General features: G+C 38.3%; 1 protein-coding gene across 1 annotated transcript in view; it reads right to left on the bottom strand.

Moving 5' to 3' along the window:
- LOC115922113 (Krueppel-like factor 3) overlaps positions 1-24,995 on the bottom strand; it is a 35,679-nt gene extending 10,684 nt beyond the window's left edge. Inside the window, exons 1-2 of the mRNA XM_030980193.1 lie at positions 24,812-24,995; positions 10,012-11,080 (exon numbers count right to left, since the gene is read on the bottom strand). Coding sequence (XP_030836053.1) covers positions 10,012-11,080; positions 24,812-24,991 — 1,249 coding nt within the window. The 5' untranslated portion in view covers positions 24,992-24,995. The remainder of the gene's footprint in view (positions 1-10,011; positions 11,081-24,811) is intronic.
- Positions 24,996-25,260: the final 265 nt, after the last annotated feature.

Genomic DNA, 25,260 nt, shown 5'->3' with positions numbered 1-25,260 from the left:
CATCAATGCACAAAAATACAAACTACAAATATTGAAGTGGCAGTTCGTTTTTGTCCCAATCGCTGCGTGTACTCTACACGTCAATCACATCTGACACCTTTTTCTCCCTTTGATGTGTTGTGATCCAGTCAATTTTTTCAATAAAGGCGACCAGAATTGAAGTCAAATAATAGAGACGAGTGAATCCCCCCTGATATGACGATACACCATGCCTGGCAAATTTGCTCTGTCAAAAAAGAGACAATTCGACCAGTTTCCGGTATCTCTCATAGAAATCCATGGCAACTAAACAATATTTGGAAGATTCAATGTTTTTGTATTCATTCGCATATATCCAGAGTGTGGGTTTGGAATGTGGAAGTACGTGTGAAGTCATGTCGAGATGTAGAAACGATTGCCATTTTTATTATTATTATTTGTGTGTTTTGTCTCTACAAGAGGTATAATTCAATAGTCAGGCAGGATTGTCAACAATAAAACTGGCAGGTTGTAGAACTTGTCCGGTTTGTTGGGGGCAGAGGCAGCACGCAGCGATCATTTTTAAATGTCAGTTCAGTAAACGCTATTTGTGAAGAACAATGCCTCGCAGCCACATTCTGAATTGTGAATGTTTACATTGTTTGGGAGTTCAGTAACCTAGAAAACAATTCAAGAATATTCCTTACCCCAAAATTATTTACACGATATTTTGTTTCTTTCGTCAACGCTCAATAATTGCTAGAAAAGACACCACACTACCCACTAAACTGCTGGCAATAGTATAATACACGTATATGGTCTACTCATTGTCAGCAATTTTCATGACATTATTCGGCCTTTTTCTCAGTTACTCGCTTACATAATGCGTAAAGAATGTACTGCACGTTACACAAATCAGAACTATTTTCGATCAGGTGTTCCTCTTCCAAAATACCAGCAAATCAAGTTTGCACTTGAAATAACTGTCGTTTTTTGGTTGTTGCCTTTTCTGTCTTTTGTGTGATTATACGTAGCCCAATCTGTGACCTTGGTTTCTGCACCAAAGGACATAAAAAATTAGTTTAATTGTAACTATTGTGCTTTGCGATTTAAAGTATACGGGTGGATAAACAAATATCTACGATGAAGAGATGCTTCTTGGAACCGAAAATGATCCTGACGATTATGAAGGTGGGACTATGTTTTTTGGTACTTTATTCATAATTTCTGTCACAATATTTCATGTAAATGTTAAACCCTGCGAGCGTCCACCATGTATCACTAATACTAGCATAAATCAACTTTGTGTGGAATGGGCTGTGATGCAAAATTAGGTATCAGAGTGGTAAATACCGATTGGTTTCGGAAAATCAATGTTCATCTTGATTTGCAATCCCCGCCCCCCCCCTCCCCCCCCCCCCCCCCCCCCCCGCGCTCTCTTTCTTTCCCAACCGAAATTCATTTAGTCTTATGATGATTTTATCCTAATTCTATATGCACCTAGTCGAAGAGCATTAATAATTCCTTTACCAATGCCAAACGTCAGCCAGTTCAATCGTTCGAATTATCCCTTGGCTTTAAATCTTTCCTACACTTGATCCGGACGGGTCAAGTCAGCCAACATTAGCCAATCATGTCAAAAGGTCGGATAGAAAAGCACGATTATTATTAAACCTGCATCATGACATGACGGTGTCGAGGCGAACGATCGTTCATTTCTAAACTGTAGTTGATGGTCAAAACAATAAGGATTGTCAAGTGGGATCCGCCGAAAAATCATGGATCCATAGTCGTTATAGATTCAGGGAATCATTTTAATACGAAGTGAGATCGACGTTTTGATTCCTCCCGACCGAATGAAACAAATCCATAGATGTTTATCAAGTAAAATCAAATGGATTAATATTTGAACCTTGACGCTTAAGTGATTCGCATTGTTAACTGCTTAAAAAATCTGCTTTCTATTATATAAATGTACTTTTATAGGAGACTAATGTTTAATTACATCTCCCCATCCTCGGCAATAACATTCGCAGGTCATTCCCTCTCTTGTCCAATTCATATCGCCAAATCTGCTTAGCAAGACTAGGTTCCATAACCTTCGCACATACAAGCACAGAAGCACTTGTGTAGTTATGACAAGTGCAGAAGAAGGCACATCGCCTTGAGGGACGTAAACATGAGGGTTTGTGAAGACGAGGGTCCTTCTTGTTCATCAAAATGGCGCCCAAGATGGCAGAGGGCACTAGAAAACCCTTGAATGTGGCGTGTGTCATCATCATCATGATGATGTCAATGTTGAAATTATAAATGCAGAACTACCCCCTCCCCGTAATTACGACCCCTCCCTCCCCCTTCTCTTTCCCTCTCTCACACACACACTTTCAACTCTTCTTCCACCTCTCTTCATCTCTACCTGATCGATCTCTTTTTCTTCTTTCTCTTTCACAATGTCACCTTTTCTATAATCATTATTCGAAATCGCCTCGCTATTTCATACTTTTTCTATCTTTCATCCAACTCCCCCCCCCCCCCCCCCCCCTCCTCCGCTCTCTCACCCTGTCTCTCTCTCTCTCTCTTTCTCTCTCATTTTCTCTCTCCCTATTTCTCTCACACGTTAAATGTCACCTTTCTTTCTGAACTTTCTCCTTAAACTTCCTAACGAGGTTTCCTACCAGACTTCCTACTTTTATCACTTTCGTTTCCAATCCACGATCTTCCTCTACCGCCATCCGTCATGCATCACTTTCACTTTCTAATACCCCAGGAGTCCTAGCCAAAGAATTAGGCGACTCGGACCCTCGGATCAAGCCAGGATTGGGCCGTCTCTCGTTGGTAGATTGCGTGGGATTGGAAGTAGACTGCTGTGAGCTTGACCAAGGCTTGACGGAGTACCACCTAAGATGACCATCATAGCGTCCAGTAAACCGCCAATGGACTCTCCAGACCCCTCACCCCAACTTCCACCCACCTACCCTACCACCATCACCACGTCAGCCCGACCGACCACACCACACCAAACAATAACAATAAATATATCATTTGTATTAATAAGAAATTGTGTTTTCTCCCTCACTGCTGGAGATCGGAAAAACTCCATCAACGCTTTACTTGTTCAGGAAATATCGAACTAGCTTATCATAAGTTTCATTTCCTTCTCAAACATGTACATTAAGAAATAGATGTAAGTATGAGTTTACTGGACGTGAAGATTTAATACTAATTAATGACGACAACATGTATGAATTGTTATACGTAGTCAACGTAGTCGTGGAGATGCAGCATTCTGACTTTGTGTTCAGTTAAACAAAACAAACAAAAATTGAATTTTTTTTTTCCAGTGGAAAGAACTGAACGCGTACAGGTGAATAAAGTGGAAGAAATAACGTCCTTAAGCCATATAAGTAATTCTAGGTCGCTCAATAATTTATGATCTAATGCTATAATATCATTAAATTTTTTAAAAGTATTATTATAAATGATAATACAAAATGTCACTTCGCATCCTTTGTCAGTCAAACTGACATTTTCCTGGCACCAACATCTCCGAAACTATGAGCACAAGAACTATGTGTACAGGTACATTGCAGCCCAACAAGTTATGAATTAGTTACTTAGAAGGAAAATAAATGTTACGTTTCTTTTTCTGCGATGATCGTAAAGTGATATCATATACACCTGCGTATTTACCATTTGCAATGAATCTACACTGTATACACAGTTTTCATGTGCGTATAACAAACATGCAGAAACTTCATAACAGATAAAATATAAAAGACGAATGTAAAAAAAACTGTGATAAAAGCAACTCCATACTATATAAACATGGCACACAATATAATCCGGTAGTAAAACTTCTCCTTTGTTATCTTGATATTCAATATCATCTCGTCTTCACAAAAGCGTGTAATATGACAAAAGCTAACGGTGGCGTAAATAATATCGGAATTTCCATATCACTTTTTCTTTAACAGCTGCTGTTCAGTCAGTTAGTCAACATATTTGTTCAAAAAGGTTTAGTATTACCCAGGGATGCCACTGGTAATTCTATATTCATTCAGTCGAGATAAGAATATGATTGTATTTATAGAGCAAACATGTACGTAGTGGGAAAAAAAATCAATCACAGGGCTTAAATTATCCTAAATTACAGTTGTTGATTTCTAAATTATAGACAGAATGTTTCCGTATCGGATGTGAGGGCCGGAGGGGGGGGGGGGGGGGGGGGTGAGTATCATCCTCGTTTTCGAAGAAAATATTGGTTTTGTGAGCTGGGGACCGTTTCTCGAAAACCGTCATAAGTTTATCTTCTAAGTCATTCCATACAATCATGTGTACGATTATCAAACATGTCCGCGAACTTAGACTTAAAACGGTTTCGAGAAACTTGCCCCAGGTTTATGAAAATTTTGATTCCGTGTCTTTTGGGAGACATTCTTTTAAAAGATTGCACTTTACATGTAGATTTTATGTTGTTCAAGAAAGATAATGCATGCTTCGAGATAGTAACCAACAGACCAACATGACCACGAGTCCTATCCGAGGATCTGCCTTCCAAACCCTCACGAAAGGCACGAGTGTATTGCTTTTGACATGGACCCCGTACCGTGCCTACCATTAGACCATCGCGTCTCCCCAACGCCCCCCCCCCCCCCCTCCACAAAAAAAGCTCTCTCGACTCTAGTCACCATTCCCAGAGTTAGGGGTATTCACTATTCAATGGGGGCCAACTTCTTCCCCCTCGTCTCGTCGATCATGCATAGACCCCACTGACAATGTTCATCAATCTCTAATTCTATATCATTCATGGATTCCAAACAAACGGCTATTAGACAGTAAGGGGAATGGAGAGGGAAGGAGGGACAGAGGGCTGGAGAAAAAGAGAGAGAGAGAGAGAGACAAATAGAAAGACATATATATATATATATACAGAGAGATGGAGAGAGAGAGAAGTAGAAATATATATAGAGAGATAGAAAACAGAGAGAGAGAGATAGAGACAGAGACAGACAGACAGACAAACATAAAAAGAGAAAGACAGGAATAGACATGATACAGTATGAGAGAGAGAGAGAGAGAGAGAGAGCAATGACCACAAAAATGCAGGATATTTGGAAATTCATAATGCATGTTCATCTATCCTTGACAGGCCTTTGAACCGTCCAAGTTCATTAACATGTCATTACAATAGCACCAAGTGGTTATAAACGTAATATTTTTCGACCTATACTGTATACAAAAGTAGAAATCATTGTTATTGCTGATGTTGCTATCATCATCATCATCATCATCATTACTATTATCATCATCATTACTAGTGTTATCATTATTATTACTTTAAGACTTATAAAAGTATAAGTAGTAATAGTAGTAGTAGTAGTAGTAGTAGTAGTGGAAGTAGTAGTAGTAGTAGTAGTAGTAGTAGTAGTAGTAGTAGTAGTAGTAGTAGTAGTAGTAACAGTAGTAGTAGTAGTAGTCGTAGTAGTAGCAGTAGTAGTAGTGGGAGAAGTAGTAGTCGTAGTAGTAGTAGTAGTAGTAGTAGTAGTAGTAGTAGTAGTAGTAGTAGTAGTAGTAGTAGTTATAGTAGTAGTAGTATTAGTTGTTGTAGTGTAATTATTATTTGCCTCTCCCTCTTCATCCACAAAATTATCTCTTTATCTTCTGTTATCCTCTCTCTATCTTCAGCTGTCCTGCCTGCTTCTATTTCTGTATCTATTTTATTTATCATAATATCAACATCCAAATATCTTGATTTATGTATAGATTATCGCGTTTGAATGGAAACATTTATTTTGTCAGCCTCGATTTCATATTAGATATCACGGAAAGTTACATATATTGTCAATTGTTTATCGACAACTTCATTTCAGACGACGCGTGGTATTAAATTGCGGCATTATTTTCTCATTCTTGTAATTTATTATTATGTACGATGCGTCATCGCCGCCAACAATAGACGTGATTAATGTTTTTTTTGTGACCCCGCCCACAAAATCGAATTTTTCATTTTGTACGAGTTATTGTATTATTTGTAAGCCAACTCCTGAATAAAACTTTGGTATGTTTTAATTTTATACATTCTCAGAAAGGACTGGGAGGCATTGTTTGTGGTGTTGTGCAGACGGAGAGACAGCACAGGTAATTCATCATCCGGCTTAATTAATATTATTTTTTGTTTGCACTACATAATGAAAAAATACAGATTTGACATTGAACTTTAAATAGCTTCACATAATTCAATATTGGATCTCATAAAGTCCACTTTTGAATTCTGAGTTCAAGGTGCATTTTACTATCAAACTTTTCAGAGAGTACCGTGTTAACATTTTCTAAGGGTTCAATCAGCAAAGGTGTTAACACATGTACACTTATATGGTCCATGAGGTGCAACACCTCGTATTCATTTTGGTGTTTAAAATTAACCGTGTACCAGTGAAATAGCGACCAGATATACGTCTTATTCCCTTTATATCTCGGTCTTGGTCTCGATGCACAGATTTAATGCTAAGTGTGAAAGTAATCAAAAGTTTCCCTCCTGCAAATATCGTAAAATTTATCATCACTAATAATTTCATATTTCTGAATTTAAGAATTTGGTGACAGTCCATACAAAAAAAACGGAAACAAGGTCCTGGTCTTGGTCTTGGTCCTGGTCTTTGGACCGCGATCTCGACCTACAACTCTGCAATGACACTGCTACGTGTAGATAAAACAAAATTAAATAAACCTTACATGCCACATGGGCTTGGCCTATCACTGTCGAAATGTCAACAAGACAAATTTTGAGAAAAGTGAACTTGATCAGAATAATGCAAAGAAAACATCACTATCAAGCAAACAACCTTCTCTCCAAATTTGATCTTCACATCTCTCTATTACACCTTCCTTTGTCTTCGCCATTTTGTCTTTTATTCCCCAGAGTTGGTTTGTTTGTCGGAGCAATACATGGAAGTCAATACGTAATCATTGATTCTTTCTCCCGCCTTTCTCATGTTCCAGTTCCAAAACCCATCGACAAATATTGAAGTAGAAAGGAGATGATGATAACTGTGGCAGGTTTAAAGGGTTGCAGAGAGGCAAAACCACGAACACACAGCGCTGGTTTACTGTCTTCATTTCAGTAAAGACTTCTGGAAAGTCTTTTGTTTTAGGAAAGCAGAAGGCCAGGTGGCTTATTGTCAATACATCATCAACAGCGTCTCGTATTCAGCGATACGTCAATCGATTTTCATCCGATCACCTCTTTGCCCGTGATCGATCGTCTGCTAATTACTTAGCGTATCGGATTCATTTACTTTGGTAATTGACATACGAGACAAGGCGGGACAAAGATGAACGTGTAGATGTGACGAAATATTGATACGACTATCGTGTTCATGAATGTGCCCCCATCTGAACCAATTTACATGATGCTACTATTTGGGTAATCTGAACGAAAACCAATGAATATGATATCATTGTTTACAAGCCCCGATCCCCTCTTGCAAACGCAGTACAAAACGAAAGCAAACATGAGAAACCTGCTACCATCATCATCCGAAAAATCCTGGCTATATTTGCATACACGTGGTGCATTATGATTACATTCTTGCTAATTAGTGGGTAATTAAAACAGCTGGAGAATCCGTTGGGATTTAAATGCAGTTTGAAGTCTTGTTGTCAATTTGAAAACGTTAAACCAAATTATTCATATAACTAAACAAGTTTATGTAGATATTGACAAAAACATGGGGAAGGTCGTGAAAACAAACACAAACTCTGGCTAGAAAGGTTGATAGTCGTTTGGTCTACAACCAGTTTGTCTAATACCCAATTGGTCTATTCCTATATGGTCTACACCAAGCCAGTCTACTACCCACATTTTCTAATTATCATTTAATTGTTAATAATAATAATAATCATCAACGATTATTAGACCTTATGGATGGTAGACGAATGGAAATTGTATTAACAGGCTATTAGCCTAAATGGTCATTAGACCAAATGATAAGTAGACCAAATGATAAGTAGACGAAATGAGTAGTAGACCAAACGGCAATTCACCGGCTAAACTAGAAATAGGGCAATAAAATGTATCATGGCGATGGACGTGGATTTTCATTTGTCAGTTTACAATTCATCAAGGATATCTCTACTTCGAATCTGCTAGTCTAAATAAAAACCCAAAACAAGATCACTTCGAACTGAGTCAAAAATCATAAAGATAGGTTAATTATATCAGAATCACGACTCAACCCAAACTAATGGCATGTTTGGAAGCTCTTTAATGATAGGCTTTTGTCATTGGCCTGACCTTCAACGCTAAAAAACAGGTGAAGTGGAACGGAAAACAAGTTACCATTAAAGAAAGAAATAATAACCCAATAAACAACCTCACTAGTACGTACAGATCCGTATTAATTTTTTTCAATTCATTTTTTTCGAATAAAGATTCCTGAATACAACCTTCGGGCACTTTATGATTCACGTTTTCATAACGCATTATTCTTCGAGTGACCGCCCATAGGGGTAGTTTATTATTATTGTGTGATATTTGCAAACCACAGTAGCGTACTTCCTGAGCCAAAAAAAAATACTGAATGGAATAGATTGGATACGGAGTTACCTTGGCGCGACACAAAGAACAATAAAATCATTAAATTTTGGAATTCGGAGAGTTCAGTGGTATTCTTTGCGTAAAAGGGTTACAAAATTAGAAGACCTTGATCTCCTGTGCATCCAGTGATCTCCACGCTATCGCACCTATACTACAGGCTATATTTATCCTTCTGCTATATAAGATCCACACGAAATATGTAGGGCGCTAAATGTCGTTTACGAAACAAGATAAGGAAGCCTGAATATGATTTACTTTAATTTGGCTTTGCATTTAATAATCCATGGGCCTATTTAGTTTTTTCCATACTTTATCCACTTGGTCTATTCGAAAAAGATTTATCCCCTCCCTCCCCCCCCCCCAACAAAAAAGCTTTCTGAAGCTTTTTTTTCCCTTTTTTGGTGGGGGGGGGGGGGGGGTCAGTGGATAAAAAAAACACGTGTTGAAAACCATGAACAAATTGATTGCATGAATCCTCGATTGTCCAGGGTCTATACTTGTCAGGATAATACTCGCACTCACAGTCACAGACAATATAAATGTAATTGATGCAATTTATTTTAACAAGGACAAAAAATCTTCACTCGGTCCGACTCTCTCGCTCTCTCTCTCTCTCTCTCTCTCTCTCTCTATCTCTCTCTGTTTCCCCTCTACTTCCATGCTTTCCTATACTCATCTGCCCAACGCTCCCTCCCATTCATTCTCTCTATCTCCCCCCCCTCTCTCTCTCTCTCTCTCTCTCTCTCTCTAGCTCTCTCTCTCTCTCTCTCTAGCTCTCTCTCTCTCTCTATCTCCATCCCCCCCCCTCCATCCCTCTGCATGTCGAGTGAAGATTGATGACTCCAGGCCTTGACCCCGCCCCTCTGGGCTCTGACCCCACCAAAATAAAAAGGTTATCGACTCAGCCCCTCTTGGGGTCAACCCCTCCAAAAGAAACCCGAGGTTATCACCCAAACACTCTATCTTCTTTCTCTCTCTATCATCCCTCGTTTTCGGTCACGATGTCGCTCTCGGAATATACACGTGTACCTGACAATTGACAGCTCAATTGGGGTGACGATTTAAAGGCACTTCGCGCAAGTGAGAAAACACAATAAACGCGAGGTTTCTATCATAATTCAACCGAAGAAAGGTCAAACGTAGCCTAAATGTCAAAACTTGATTTCCTTGGTAGTATAAACAATCCTGTATCGTTTATCTGTAACTGCATCTAACGTTCCATAATAGCATTATTACCAATATCTGAACGATGTCCTAACTGCTCCGAGTAATTTCAAAACGGCCGACGAGTTTCGCTGCGTGCAAGATTTGCACACACATTAATTCGGAATTCCACAAAGTGGGGTGGAAGCTGTTGCGGCGCATTGCCTTTGGGATATCAAGAGTGTACGGTATCTTTTAAAAAACTGTTCATTGTTAACTTATGTACCTCGTTTTTTGTTTGATTTTGGACTCACCTGGATAATTGCAGTGGTGTATTCTCCTCCTTTCCAGATCGGGGTTGTTCTTCCTGTTGTACTTGAGAGACTGGCCGGTGTGGTTGTGGGCGTGGTTGTGGGTGTGGCTGGTGGAGCTGGTCATGGGGGACACTTGACCACCCTTTGCAACAGCTACAGGATACGGCGGCGGAGGAGGTCTCAGACAGAGGGCCGACCCCTCCAGACCCAGGGGAATATCAGCAGGCGAACCTGGATGAGAGTTGGGCGGGGTCGGAGGGAACCCGCTGTAGGACTGGTGGTGCGGCTGCTGCTGGTGGTGGTGATGGTGATGGTGGTGGTGGTGTGGTGGAAGGTGCTGGTTGTTCTGGTGGTGCTGGTTATTCTGCTGGTGGTGATGGTGGTGGTCCATGGGTGGCAAGTTGATGTTAAAGGTGAACGAATTAGACACTGGTCCCTGGTTCTGCTGGTGATGGTGAAACGTCGGGGAGTGCTGCATCATTGGTTTCGTCTCCATGGCCAGCGCGCACATATCAGGGGGCGTCGGCGGTACCCCCATGGGCATGTTGGTGGGGGTCGGGTTGCACTGCATATTGCACGGGGATGGAAGATTGTCCAGGGGCTCTTGTTTGATCATAACCCCACCCAATGTCAATGAATCGGGACTACACACCGACATCCTACGCATGCCACACTGATTGTTATTATTCACGATGTCCATACTGTGTTGGAAGTTCATGGACAATCTTGTTGCATTGGCGTTAGCGCCATTGCTGCAGGGAATCGGAGTAGAAGGCACCCGCATGGGGCCGCACTCGGACTGGACACACGGGACACTCCCCTGGTAATCACAGTCCATTTCCTCCTTGATGTGGGGGAACTGATGCACACCAGGGTTCATCAGGACATTGCCGACCAAGCCATGGCCGTTGTCGATGTCGCCGAATGTCGACGACTTCGGATCGAAGAAAAAATCCTCCATCATGGAGGCACTCACGCGTCGGCTTTTGCTGTCACTCGACGTCGAGGAAGGGCTCGAAGGCTCCTTCTTGAAGAAGATCTCGGAAAGTGGATCCGGTCCAGTTTGGTCCTATAAAACAATAACAAAAGAAAAGAGGTTGGATTTTAGGCCTACTCTTATTATGTATCATAATGCCGTTAGCAATATCCCATTAATTGCGAATCCCAGGATTAAAGTACGAATAAGTATGAACTACCTTGTCCACGTTGTAGTTGTTGGCGTACAACGAATACTGCTGATACGGAATTCCAAAACTCTGACGTTAGAATTCAAATAATGGAAATTCTATTGCATACTCACAAACTTGAAAGGCCTTTGTAACATACAGGAGCTACTTTGCTGTAATAAAAGCAACTAATGTGATTTCACCTTTTAATAATTGTGAGCGCGTCTTTTGCACGGCGTCGTGGCTCAATATAAAAATGTATAACTCTTTGAACATATTCGCCATCTTGCATTCCTTGTTCAACAAAACACTCTTTGAGTGTGAATGGTGCAAAATATGTACAGAGCTAGACCCTTATTTTCTTCACAATTTCATGTCAAACACTGCCCTGCTTTGGGGATAAGTAGGTCACGAAAACATTATCGTTACAAAACATATTTTGCATCATCCCAATTCTGCATGTTCCCTGTCGGCTGTTTCAGATGTCCGGTATCAACACCAATATGAATATATCTGTCCGCTTCAGGGCTGTGTGGCCTAAAATAAAACGTTTCTTTCATTCAATACATGAACAAGAGGGTAATAGTTCAAATCAATACGAACTTTCGAAGAACTTTGTCTTCAGAAATAACAAACAAGAGACTGTGTCAACATTTACCGTCTGCTTTCTGCAAAAACCACATCCACAAAGCTTTGACTTTGTGAGAAAGAACGAGAGAGGCAAAGGAAAGAGAAATAGAGAGAGAAAGATGGGGAAGAGGGAAGGAAGGATAATACGTGGAAATGAATATATACGCAGGTATGACATGCACAAAATTGAGGAAGAAGATTTGAAATGAAAGACAAACTCGTTTACTTTTCGTATTTTCTATTTTCTGAGATTGAAGATGTCAGACGTGACTGTTGGTCATTTCTGCCCGCTGAATCACGCGGGAAAATCAGCAGGAGATTGTTATCGTTAGCAATGATCACGAAAGCGATACTACAATCGAGTCGAGTCTTCTGCCGAGATCGCCAGACGCGGGGAACTCTGAAAATGACTTTGATAAAACGGAGATCAGACGACACTGGAACAAACCAAACGAAATTGGTTCTATTTTCGTAGAAATTAAGATGAAACATTTAAAGAAAAGCTGAAGTAATGATTATTAAACCAAATCGCTATCACTACTTCAAACCTCAAATGTCGCCAAGATTTCGAGAAAAGATAAGAGAAAACATATTTTCCCTTTATAGAACTTTCGATATCCTGTTTTTCATAGAAACAAGGGAGGAACTAAAAAGGGAGTACAGACCTAAACTCCATGTATTAAAGAAAATGTCGCTTACCGTCCAAATCCAACACCCTTACCCCTTTCTGACTCTGGATGGCAAATTAGAAAATTTAAAAGAAAAATATTTATACAATATTTCACTTTTAAAACGGTTCAAATCGACAACGATCAGATCAAATTAAATTTTGTGTGCGTTTGCCTTTTTTTTTTAATCAGATATTCTGGACCTCTGTCATGTCTTCGGAGAGCCTAGCGCGTTTAATTTCTAGAAATTTCATGATCACATCAATTGTTATATAGTGTCTAATTACATTCGTGGAATATTATTGGGAAATAATAAAGACGATTCAGTGTTCTTTATCACGGTGTAAGTCTGCCTATACATTGCAAACCTGATAAACTTAAATGTATTTTGTGTCTTTTCATTCATTGCACGAAGATGAAACAAAATGTGTATCCACATGCGTATACTCTCGACGTGGTGTACTTTCAAAAATCAAAGTGGCAGGCAAGCTACATACATATAATGAGATGATGCAGGCATCCGAGGAAGAAAAACGAGGTCGCCAACATTTCATGACACTTGTTCACAGTCACACTTCATCAAACGATGGTTTTGGAGATGGTGAAACAGCCGCTGCTTGGCTTGTAGTGTACTGTTGTGTACTGCTATCGTCGAGATCTTAGCCGGTACACGGGGGCTCGATCCCCCCAGCGTGCAGGGGGACTTGGCGCGGGGATTTCATCTGACAAAACACGTCAGCTAAGCGCTGTTGATGGCGCAATTTTCGACACAACTAGCATCATTTCAAAATACAAGTACATGTATTTTGTTCACCAGAATGACGTCTTTATACGTTTTTTCCCTTTATTTTTTCACTGTCGCCGCCGCTGCTGCTATTTCCTCGCTTTTTCCTATCATTTTTATCCATCTCAGGTTGTGGTCTTCGGTGATGGTATGATTCTCATGGTGAAACAGATATGTCGGCTTAGGGTATGGTATTGGATGGGAAAGCCATGAGAACGTGTAAAATGTATAAAATATTGATCAACAACAAATGCGTTCAACAGTTAAGTTAGAACTATTATGTCGGCTACTGATTTTATTGAAAAGTACACACAAAGAACATAATGTTGTAATGTATGTAGTTTCAGGTAGAGTTCAGGGGGAGTTTGCAAGATATCACAATAATGTTTTATGGGGTTTACAAAGATCTTATTTGTTTACAGTGATGCACGATTTCATTTACAATATGCTGCCAGTAATGAAACACTTTTCAATCAACTTGAATTCGATAACAAACATCATATTTAACAAATGCCCGTTAATGGAGCGTTGCTTAGCTCACACAAATGTTGCCATCTTTTAACGACTTTTGACGACTTACGTCTTTAAAATATTGTACCATGCACCATTTAACAACCCGCTGCGAGCAAATGGATACTCATAACAATGCTCTGCGATGACAGGGTCGAAAGAGACGGAGCCCCCTGGCCATCATTTAGGAAAATGTATACAAACCAGAGTCTACTTCCCAGCCACTATAACGAACACGGGAATTATTCTAGAGGACAAATCCATACGCAAGTCAATAGGGTTTCTTCATCAATTGATTAATTATTTGTCAGGCGGGCGAAAATATAAGGTAGCAGTCCATCGAATATAACCATCATAATAAATATACATTTAAGTTACCTTGAAGAGTGCTTTACCTGTTACAGCATTACTTTATATTCAACCAATAAGTGACCCAATAGGCGGTGTCACACAGAAAAATCCCTTAAAAAATCCCTTGAAGAATCCTTTCAAGGGAGAATTTTCTTCCTTCGTTAGAGGATTTTTAATGGGATAATTGATGACAGACAGCAATTAAGAGGATAACTCAAATCCGGATAACTAAAATCCGGATTTTTGGCCTCTGTGTGACACCGCCTTATTTCGAACGTATGTTCTTTTCATGGCACTTGGTGAATTTATGTACACGTACGTGATTTTGATAATTTCAAGAAATTTGAAATTTAATTTGCCCGGTCCAGTAACGTGTAGCCCAATTTAGGAAGAGTTGAAATACATTCCGCGCTCTCTTTATCCAAGTAGTCAGACGTAATCTAGTTTAGGCACACTCTTGATAAGTGTGATTCTACATGTACTTTATTAATCACAATTGCTAAACTATATACAAGATCCTTATCAAATCTCGAACACAAATCTCCTTTTAAACGTTGTTGCTTTGACATTGGGACCATACATCGAAGTGACAACAAACAGCTCCAGGCACTTTCTTTGTTAGTCGTTCTCTTTTATTATATGGATGATCGAATCATAAATCGTACCAGAGAATATGACAACATCCCGTGAAATAAGCCTTCCATAAATAAACACAACGATTGAAAGCGGTAAATAATAGATTCCCTGCATTTGTGTACGAAACACCTGTACGTTGTTAGTGTGACCCAACACACACAATGTTAATTTTTTTTTCCTCGTCAGTATTATCGTAATAACAAAAAACAAAATAATCTCTTTAAAAAAGCTGCAATTCAGAATTACAAAATCGAAATAATCCAGAAGTGTCATGCAGTCATTCAAAACGAGGCTTAACTTCAGAAGGCTTCAACTTTCGTTTGAATTTGCCAAGTTGTTCAGCTTTATTATTAAAGTTTCTATTTATAATTCTTGGAGTTGATTGGTGTCAAAGGGTTTGAGGCTTGTGGTTCAAACACTTGACTAGATATGCAAAGGTTGTCGGTTCGAGCCCCAATACAACACTGAAGCTAAAGTTAAAGAGAAAATCCTGGCGCCGCGCACAGAATAAAGGCAAGTATAGGGCTCTTGCCAGTTGTTTGACAACTGAACTTTTGTATCTAGCCCCTTTTACTTAGCTGAAACAACAATTACCTACATATTCTTAAAACAATACTATTTCACAAATATTACATGCTGGCTCAAATCGTGACAGTTCGTTGCCATTTTGTCAACGTGGGATTTAACAGAAGCACAAGCACACAACCTTGACAACCGCCTAAAAAGCTGTTAAAATAATTTGACAAGTACTACATCATAACCTTTGGTCGTCTGTTCCTAAGAGGTTTTGATACGTTGGAAACTATCAAGTAAACAAATATCTCATTAACACTTCAGATTTTGACTTTCGTCCAAAGTCAAGCACTTTTTTTTATTTTACTTGTGAGGGTAATAACAGACGAAATACCCATTTCCTAGCCCTGCATTTTCCTTTACGGTAGGGAAACTGTCTGTCTGGTCCTACACTATACGGGACAGACAGGGGATAACAATGAAAGAGAGAGAGAGAGAAAGAGAGAGAGAGAGAGAGAGAGAGAGAGAGGTAGAGAGAGAGAGAGAGAGAGAGGAGGGATGGGGTGGAGGAGGAAGGGGTGGAGCTAGCGGTATGGAAAGAGAGGGGCTCTGCAGAAACCATGGGCACGATGGGAATATGAAATCAGCAATAACCGTTATTTGGGGCAGCGAGGTGTTTTCATTTTTTTTCTTCGACGAATTAGGGCCTTTACTTCATTTGAACTGAAATAAAGTGTAAATCTTTTTCACTCATTTGTTTCGCTGACATGCGATATTGGGGAATTATAGAAGCGTGCCTGTACTGCAATACGTCTCGGAGGGAATAGAGAGAAAGAGTATCAGAGTGAACGAAAGAGAGAAGATTTACAAAGAGAAGGAAAACAGAGAGAGAAAATGGAGTTTAAGATAGAGGAGCGGCAGAAGAAGGAGGAGGAGGAGGATCAAGAGGAGAGGAGGGGATGGATGAAAGAAAAAGAGAGTAAGGGAGAGGGATAGAACGCGAGAGAGAGAGATAGAGAGAGAGAGAGAGGGAGAGAGAGAAGAGAGAGGGAGAGAGAGAGAGATTGGGTTGTTGGACGAGGTCACGTCAGACATAGGTCACTACCAAGGACATACTAGACAAATTGCCCAATTTGCGAGGTGTTATTTTGTGACAAAAATCGCAAAATCACTCGCCATTCATTCAGAATTGATACTCCATACATTGACGAGCCTTGTAACCCTGAACTTGCCGAAATCGTGTAACAGTATATCCTCGTTGACGTCACTACAAGGATTGTTTATGGAACAGGATTTTTATTACTTTTTCATTTTTTTCCATTTTTTTTTTAGTAAAACAGATAAATATCTATAATCGTTGTAGAAAATGTTAGAATGTTATCATTTTTATAGCACTTCTACAGCTTACCTGAAAATATGTTGTTTTTTTTTCTCAAGAAAATGTAATCGTTGAATTACTTATTGGTACAGATAAATATAAACATATATAAGTCAGCTTATTCTACGAAAGGATGAGATCATTTACAAATATTGAAAGTTTGTATACCGGAAAGTAGCATAAAGTCTAGTAGCCATCTACCGAATCCCCCCCCCCCCCCCCCAGTCATGTTTTCCCGGGAAATCGGTGGGGGACAAGTTATTTGCATTCTTCGTGCGTTAATAATTGTATCATGCAATCCCAATTTTCAAGGAAATAATTATAGCATAAGTTATTATTATCTGTTATGTGTTAATAATCTTATTATGTAATCCTTGTACAACCACAGGCGCCATCGAGAGAGAGAAAGAGAGAGAGAGAGAGAGAGAGAGAGAGAGAAGAAAATATTTGGAGAGTGGAAGTTTGAGGAAATCAGAGCTTTGCAGTGTTTTGAAGTCCGCCGATTAGCTGGTAATGGTATAATTCAGTAATAATCGAACGTAAACATAGCATTTTGTTCTGTTTCGATTTCGCGCTTTCGAGATGCGCTCCACCTGGTCAAGAAGCCGAGGATCACGTATATTCTACGAAATCGCGGATGAGCTGGTCAACTTTCGGTGAAAATGATGACCAGTTCGATGACCTACGGGGAATATGACCAAGACATAAACATGCGGACAGTTCCACCAAAATTACCCTCTGGAGTTTGTTGGTACAAATCAAATGGGTTTAACGAACCAGTTGTAAACAATTTACCACAACATTTCCAAAACATGGTTTAGCTTTTTTTCCTTTTCTTTTTTGATGAATAAGCCCGAAGTAGGGAGATACACACAGTCCAACTCCCTGGTATATATACAAGGAAGGCAAGGGCATCGCAAATTTGTGTGTAAATACGTTTTCAGTTAGTAAAGATTTGAATGTGACTATTTACTAATGAAATTTTCCTTACAATGAATTTATACATCTAGGAGAAGTGACGGCCCAGTGCTAAAGTGGTGGGTCTCGAAACCAAAGCGACGTAGGAGTGCCCTTCTATGCTAGAGTAAGAAGTCCCACAGAAAGGACTCTAACTTATTAGCCCTTGTCATCCTGTTTGCTACAAGTATAGGCCTTTACCAGTTGTGTGCTTTCTTGGCATTTTCGTAAAAGAAAAACATCACCATCAGGAAAAGTAAAGATAATCATCATCACCATCACCATCAAACAAAATTGACGGTTACGAGTTTAGTATACTCTTCACTTCGGGCATACCTTGGAATCGTTAGAACCATTACAATTAACGAAGGTGTATAATATAGAAAAATCATATCGTGGCCTCTGCATGTATATAAAAACTGTCACTAATTTATTTCACAAATCATCAAGTTTGATAGCCTACGGAACAATTTATCAATCAAGGATAGACATCTAACTTAAGACTACACTATAAAGATAGTTTAGATTACTTGAAAAAAGAGGGGCTATCACTACCATGATTCATCAGCTTTAATCTTACAATTTCTTTGGGAGAAATTCCCTCGCCTTGTCCTTATAAGTATAATCTTGCAGTTTCAAAAGTTACGGTATATCATTTTTTGACGTGACATGTAATTCACATAATCCTCTCTCTATTTCCATTTATGTCGATTATTCACCCCAAAAATGACAAGTTCAGAAAGCCGTCCTTTAGAAATCGGGTTTCTTGAACATATATATAGGCTTATCCTTCGATACGCTGCCAATATTACAACTAATATTTACAATAAAAATGGCATACCTGTGGTATGAAACTTGTTGGTGGAGGATAACCCAAGGTTAATCTAGAAAATTATCCTCGTAATTGAAATATTTGTTCGGCTGATCTAATCGCTAACCAACCAGATCTTAGAGCACAATGTATCTAAATCTACATCTCATCGTTGTATTTTCTCCTCCAGCAGGGGTCAATGAAATTACCAATTTGATAAAGATTATGAAATCTTAAAATTGACATTCTTAAGGCTCAGTTTGTATAGAGAGATATTAGTAACAGTATTCCTGGTTTGTATAAGTTTCTTGCACGACCCATCGCGTATCAAATGATACTTGACCACAATGGCCCTAACAATTATGACAATGTCTCATTATCCTACTAGTCTTGGGGTTATTGTATAAAAAAACAATCGGTCTGAAAGAAAAAGATTGTAGGATCTTGAAAGCAATTTGTTGACTTATTTGGATTGCGTGTGTATATAGGCAAACAATGGCATTAACGGTCTTGAATAAACGAAAAGTTCGCCGGAGAAAAATATTAATCACTGTCGATAAAGTTAACGGTTATAATGCGTTGAGCATCATAATTGTAATCATTATGATTATTCGGCGACCTTCTCGAGTTAATATTCATGATGGAGCCTTCAAGGGCACTTAATCGCCCAGAATTCCTTTGTTATTTAGGATTCAGATGTCTTGGAATTATATTTACCTTCCGCGTCATTGTCAAACAATAGATCCTTTCACCCTCTATTAGTGATACCGAGATGCAAATGGGTATAAGATCGCATTGTACTTGTCACAGTGAATGATTAATCTTTTCAGAGGTATTTTTGGAGTTTGACTGACACGGGGTCTTTCCAAGATGACGCAAGGCTTGAAAAGCGAGCAAATATCAACAAGGTTACGAAATTTTACTGATTATGACGACCATGACCTTGCTTATTTCAAATCTATGTGAAAGCCATTATAGGGGAAGGACCAATCTTGTCCAATGCAATGATGAATTGTCCAAGATTTCTCTTACATTTATCATGTTCATCTCATCTCAAAGTATATCAAATTATAGTTATCACACTGGCGTTATATTCAAGTTATAGACCTATATCATTCCTCCTTTAAATATTGCTTAATAATCAAAGCATTTAAATTTGACAGATTGGGTGTGGTTTTTCTAAAGACACTCGGCCTAAATGTATTTCCAAACACATTTGACAGTAATTTAACATGCTCGAAATGTCTTCACTTGGTCGAATTGTCCATTCGATTCATTAATCTTTTTCAGACAGAAATTACATAAGAAAACTTGTCCGGAATTGTCACAAAAATAATCAATCAACGTGCCACAAGGACAATTGAATTATGTTTTCAATGATAATAAAAAGCTTTTAATCATTTATATCGCGGTTCGAATAACTTATAAACGATATGGATACTGTATCATAAACAGAAACGTGTATTTCAAAGGACTTCCATAACGATGTCACTATCAATATAAATAGTGATTTCCAGATTTGTGGCCGATTTTTCAACATGTATAAATTATCTACCTCTAACAGAGTTTCAAATTACATGTACCTGTGACTCTGTGAAACACCAGCAATTCGCTGCTGGAATCAAGGAGCTCTCAAAAGTTTCTCTAAACCACTTGTTGAAACTGAACACACTCATTTAAAGGTAAAGACCAGTTATGGTCATGCAATTGCATGGTGAAAGAATCGTCGTGGAATCGATCAGAAAAGGTTGATCATCTAGCATCTAGCATCTGCAAGGTTCTGGAATCATCAAAATGATAAGAAATTTGGCCCATTCTTCGTAAAGTTACAAGCACTATACACAGAAAGATGTATATGGGACTACCCTATATCTCTCACAGACCATGAGAGAAACAAATTTACCAAATATATGAATTAGTAGGCGGTTTCCCGGCAAATTTTTTATCATCATGTATTAGTCAAAACATATTCTTTCACATGATTGGTAATGAGAGCTTCCATTTCATTTTTTGAAATTGGGGCGTTTCCAATACTGATCTTTACCTTTAACGACTACGCCCATATTAATAACGCTCTGTAATCATTCGATACAAATCATTTCCATAATTTGATTGACAAGATCTCCTAAAAAAAACAAATTGAAAGCATTTATTTATGACGAAAAGTGAGTAAGCTTTTCGCTCCAGAGGTCCACGCGGCAAGTCAACACAGATCGTGTAGATTTTAAAGCAGTATACTAATGTCCTCCGAATGTTTAGCTTCTTCAAAATTTGATTTCTAAATACGTAAGATTTTCCGTTAAACGTAGTTAACACCAACACCAATTAAAGTATTTGTATGAATTATGAAATAAACCCCATAATTTTGTGTTGCATTTCGAGATTTCTTGACAACAGAATCCATTAACGAATGAAGAGATCACTATTTACTATTTAATTATTCCAATGCTTTTTGCAATATTTTACTTTTGACTTGGCCCCCATATTTAGGTGAACTGCACATTCTATTATTACATAATCATTACAAATGGGGCATCATCATAAAGGGAAATAAACAGGCTTTTCAATGATACCAACATCAAGTAAGATGATACACAGGCAAGAGAGATATCAACGCTAAAACTTGAATTGCAGAACTTTTTGAGGGGCATAATTACATGTATATTGACTGCTCTAACAACAAAAATCCTTAATTCTCTTTTGAAAATCACAATAAATCACAACCTCATTAACCTATATTGTTTTTGAGTGACGAATATAACTGATGTTTGGCAATTCACTGCAATTCACTGCAATTGTATTTAAATAAATCTATAGTACCGAAGCAGTATTACTTACAACTTTCCACTCTAAAACCATGCCATAACTCCCCCGACTACACAAAACCACATAATGTGTTTGGGCTTTGAAGTACGTTCCACACGCGCTAGTAACCAGTGATTGTGAAGAAAAAAGAAAAAAAATATTATGTTCAGCTGACAACTAAATCATTCATACCCTTGTAAATTTGATGATGTTTTTGTGTTTTTCGTAACTCAAGAATGATATATGGAGTCTTGTGGACTGGTTGAATTACTGGAATACTTTTAGATGTAAACTTTGAAATACATATCGATTCCCAAGATGCATAAATCTGTACAAATCAATTTTCCACGTACTTATGTTGTTCAGTTAATAACTAAATTACTCGAACCCCTTGTAAATTTGATGATATTTAGTGTTTTTTCTTTTTGCAACTCAAGAATGAAAGGTTGACTGGTTGAATTGGTGTCTTTATGGAATACTTTGAGATGTATTCAAACTTTGAGATGTATTCAAACTTTGAGATGTATTCAAGCTTTGAAATACCAAAGAGATATCTCTTTGGAAATACGTTCACATTCTGAACTACATACATTGACGAGCCTTTTAAACTTAAACTTGCCGAAATCGTGTAACAATATATCCTCGTTGACAGTACTATACGGATTGTTTTGGGACAATATATTTTGTTTTAGTATGGCAGATAAATATCTTTAATAGTTGTAGAAATGTGAAATGTTATCATCTACATTCTCAAGAAACATACATCGGGGCACATCAATTTCCCACAAATCTATAGCATTCCAAAACATGATATGAACGTGTTAGAGCAGGGATAGATGAAAGGGGGTGGATGAAAGGGCGGTTGAACCCGACCGTCACCGCGTCAAGCACGAAGTAGTTTAATGGCGGTGACCCATCTCTGGGCGGATGATCTCTCTTTCATGATTTGTGTTATTATTCAAAGATGACAATAAATTATCAATAGCGGTTTTTTATTCTATTCTCCTCATATTTCGATGTAATTTTTCTTTCCTTTCAATCCGTGAAATGGGGTTCAGATTTTTCGTATCTATCTAAAGGGCATTTCCATTATAATAAAGGATGCAACTTTAATACAAACATTTATCACGGTCAGTGTAACATGCCGTTCTTTTGTAGAGTCGTTTTTTTTTTTGACAAAAGAGTAAATAAATCAAAAACCGCATACTATACCTGTCCTTAAATAAACACGAAAGATATTACACATTCATAGAGATGAAAATTCACGATTCTTCATTTGAAGTTGATTGATATATAAAACTGGTTTATTTACTTCATTAGTGTGTTCTTTTATTTACTACTTATGTATTATATTCTTTTAAAAAAAATGTTTAACTTAGTATTCAATGTTATCAGCTGTAATCACAATCATATAATAATGTTCAGTTAGGTACAGTTCTGGTAAGAGTGTATGTATTTTCTCTCAGTCCATTTGGTGGTGATTAACTGATCATATAACTACAACGATAATGGTTTAAACTGATTTAAAAACATTTTAGCGAATATAACTTAATCAATTTGCCTGAATGTCTACCTAAATCATGATAAGCCGCTCCAAAACACAGTCATTAGGAACAATCAAAAAAAGGTTGAGTGACTGACTATAAATATCTTTACAACACCATTGATCCAAACACATGGTCCATGACAACACGAAGTGCAAACCAACAGCAATATACGGCATGACGTTTTAATTTCATATAGGCCTACATGTATCAACATTTTTCAAGCCATTTTGTTTTACAGTGGCTTTGTGGTTGCAAACAAATTGAGGGCATGGAATAACAGTTACATCTTGTAAAACCATCTGAAATGAGCCATCTCCCGTGTTTTTTAAGATCTTAATAATGCATTTGTATTTGTCTTTTCTTTTTAATTTGAGAAAGAGAAATAAAGATTTAATTAACATGGAAAAGAGAAGCTTTTGAATACCAAAGTAATGTATTGCAAATTATCATTTGTCATAGAACTTGAGATATATAAAATCATGTATACGTCTTTTAACATTGTTTGTTATTTCATGTATTTGTAATCCTTTTTTGTGTACCGGGCCTCTCAGAAAAACAGTATTCATACTGAGAAAGTTACCCTGTTTAAATAAAACGAATAAATAAATGAAGACAAATTGTGGCTGATTTATTAATATCAATTCACAGAATCCGACATGTCCGTTTTGCACTTTTGGGGACCCTTAGCGTGCATGCATGCCTGCGTAAGCTTTGACAATACAACACAACCCATACGGAACTTTGTACATAACGTTTAAGCTGAACAGGATATATTCGCGTGTAAACATCACTTAAAACAGGTTTATGAAACAAGCTCATTTTTGTTATCAAACTCATACTTGTTTGACAAGAGGTGGCCCGGATCACCGATTTTCAATATAATTTTTAATTACAAAAAGGACGAATGGGGAGGATGTATTAAGCGATGGCAAGGCCGATTGAGAAAAGGAAAATGCAGAAAGAAATGAAATAATACGAACAAGTCCGTGTCATCTTTACAAATCCGAAAAGGTTGAGTAAACTTGAAGAAACGATAACATATTTTCTCGAGGCAATGAACATGCTGGATCTAGATCAGCAATGTAAATTCGCCCAATAGCCTAAGAACTGACTTTTAAAATTTTACTGAGGAATTATACACTCAAATCTCTAGAAAATTTATTGAGAGAATGAAGATGCAAACTGCTGGAAAACGAAAATGGGTGACTATTGATTCTTCAATTCGTAAGTAAAGAAAAATAAATAATTAAGACAGGTGAGGTTTTTGGCATGTTCGGGGACACAACGCACAAGACAACAAGACATTAAAACGTGATAAAGAGTGCCATGTATAATGTATAGACTCAGAAATGTGGGCTTGACCTGCAGGGTGAGACTGAGAAGATGAGAAACAAGAGGAGAAATAGAGAGAAACATTAGGGTGAGACAATAGGAGAGATGGAGATGGAGAAAGAGAGATAGAGAGAGAGAGGGCGGGCTCATATTCATAAAATGTTTAATATGGGGCAGCAAAACAACTTGGAATCAGTCCTTTATGTTTATTTCAATGAAAGTCACCCCATTACATAAATGATAATATATTCAAATGAAAAATTAATACCATCGATAATAAGCGTACATATTCATGATTAATCGTCATAATTGTAAAAACCACGTTATTCCCCGAAACTAGCCTATATCAGTATATAGGCTATACTGTCAAATACTGAATGATCTGGCCCATACCATCTTTATAAATAATTCATATGCGATGAATTGGTAAACAGGTAAAGTGTACAGGTGAAGTAAGTCACAAATATACATCATGTAACTTAGGTATATGCTAATTTGGCACGCATGCTCACCGCCCAGATCAGATGTCATAACATTCCAGGCAAGAATTGGATGCCGTTATATGCGGGGAGTTATGGGTGACTTTGTGGCTCCTTTCACGCGACAACGCCCACCCCCGCAAAACAAAATTAAGAACACCATACCGAAACTTGGCTTTACCTCTTTGCAAACACAACAAAACCACATGATACATTGAGCAAGCATCGCATACCTCTTGATCCTGCCAGCCGTTCTCCAGGAAGGGACTGGCTGGAAGCACGAAGTCCGAATCGCTGCAGGTCGAAGACTTCTCCAGTTCGTTGAGAAGACCATCGTTCCCGAACAGCGACAAGTCTGGTAAGATGCCGCCAGTCTCGGCCATGCTACTACTGCTGCTCTGCTGTGGGTGCATGAAGAAATTAAGCGTCGTCAACTAATGTATTATCAAATCCAAAGCAATGTCGAGGAGAAGAAATATCCATGTAAAATCGCGACCTGGTTCTAAACCTGGTTGTGTCCAACAATGTGAGTTTTCGACCATTTACACCTGTTAGATGACATGAGGCGAAGTAAGCATGGCGTGGTATTTAACCCCGTCTGTGTGGATGAAAGACCGCAGACGGTTTGTGATACTTGTCAATAGTTCCCAGTAGCTAGCTAGAATGAGTTGAGCTAGGCGAG

This window comes from Strongylocentrotus purpuratus, unplaced genomic scaffold (assembly GCF_000002235.5).
Source record: "Strongylocentrotus purpuratus isolate Spur 01 unplaced genomic scaffold, Spur_5.0 spur5_scaffold_11, whole genome shotgun sequence".
Taxonomy (NCBI): Eukaryota; Metazoa; Echinodermata; class Echinoidea; order Camarodonta; family Strongylocentrotidae; genus Strongylocentrotus; species Strongylocentrotus purpuratus.
This window is presented reverse-complemented; position numbering and strand designations above follow the sequence as displayed.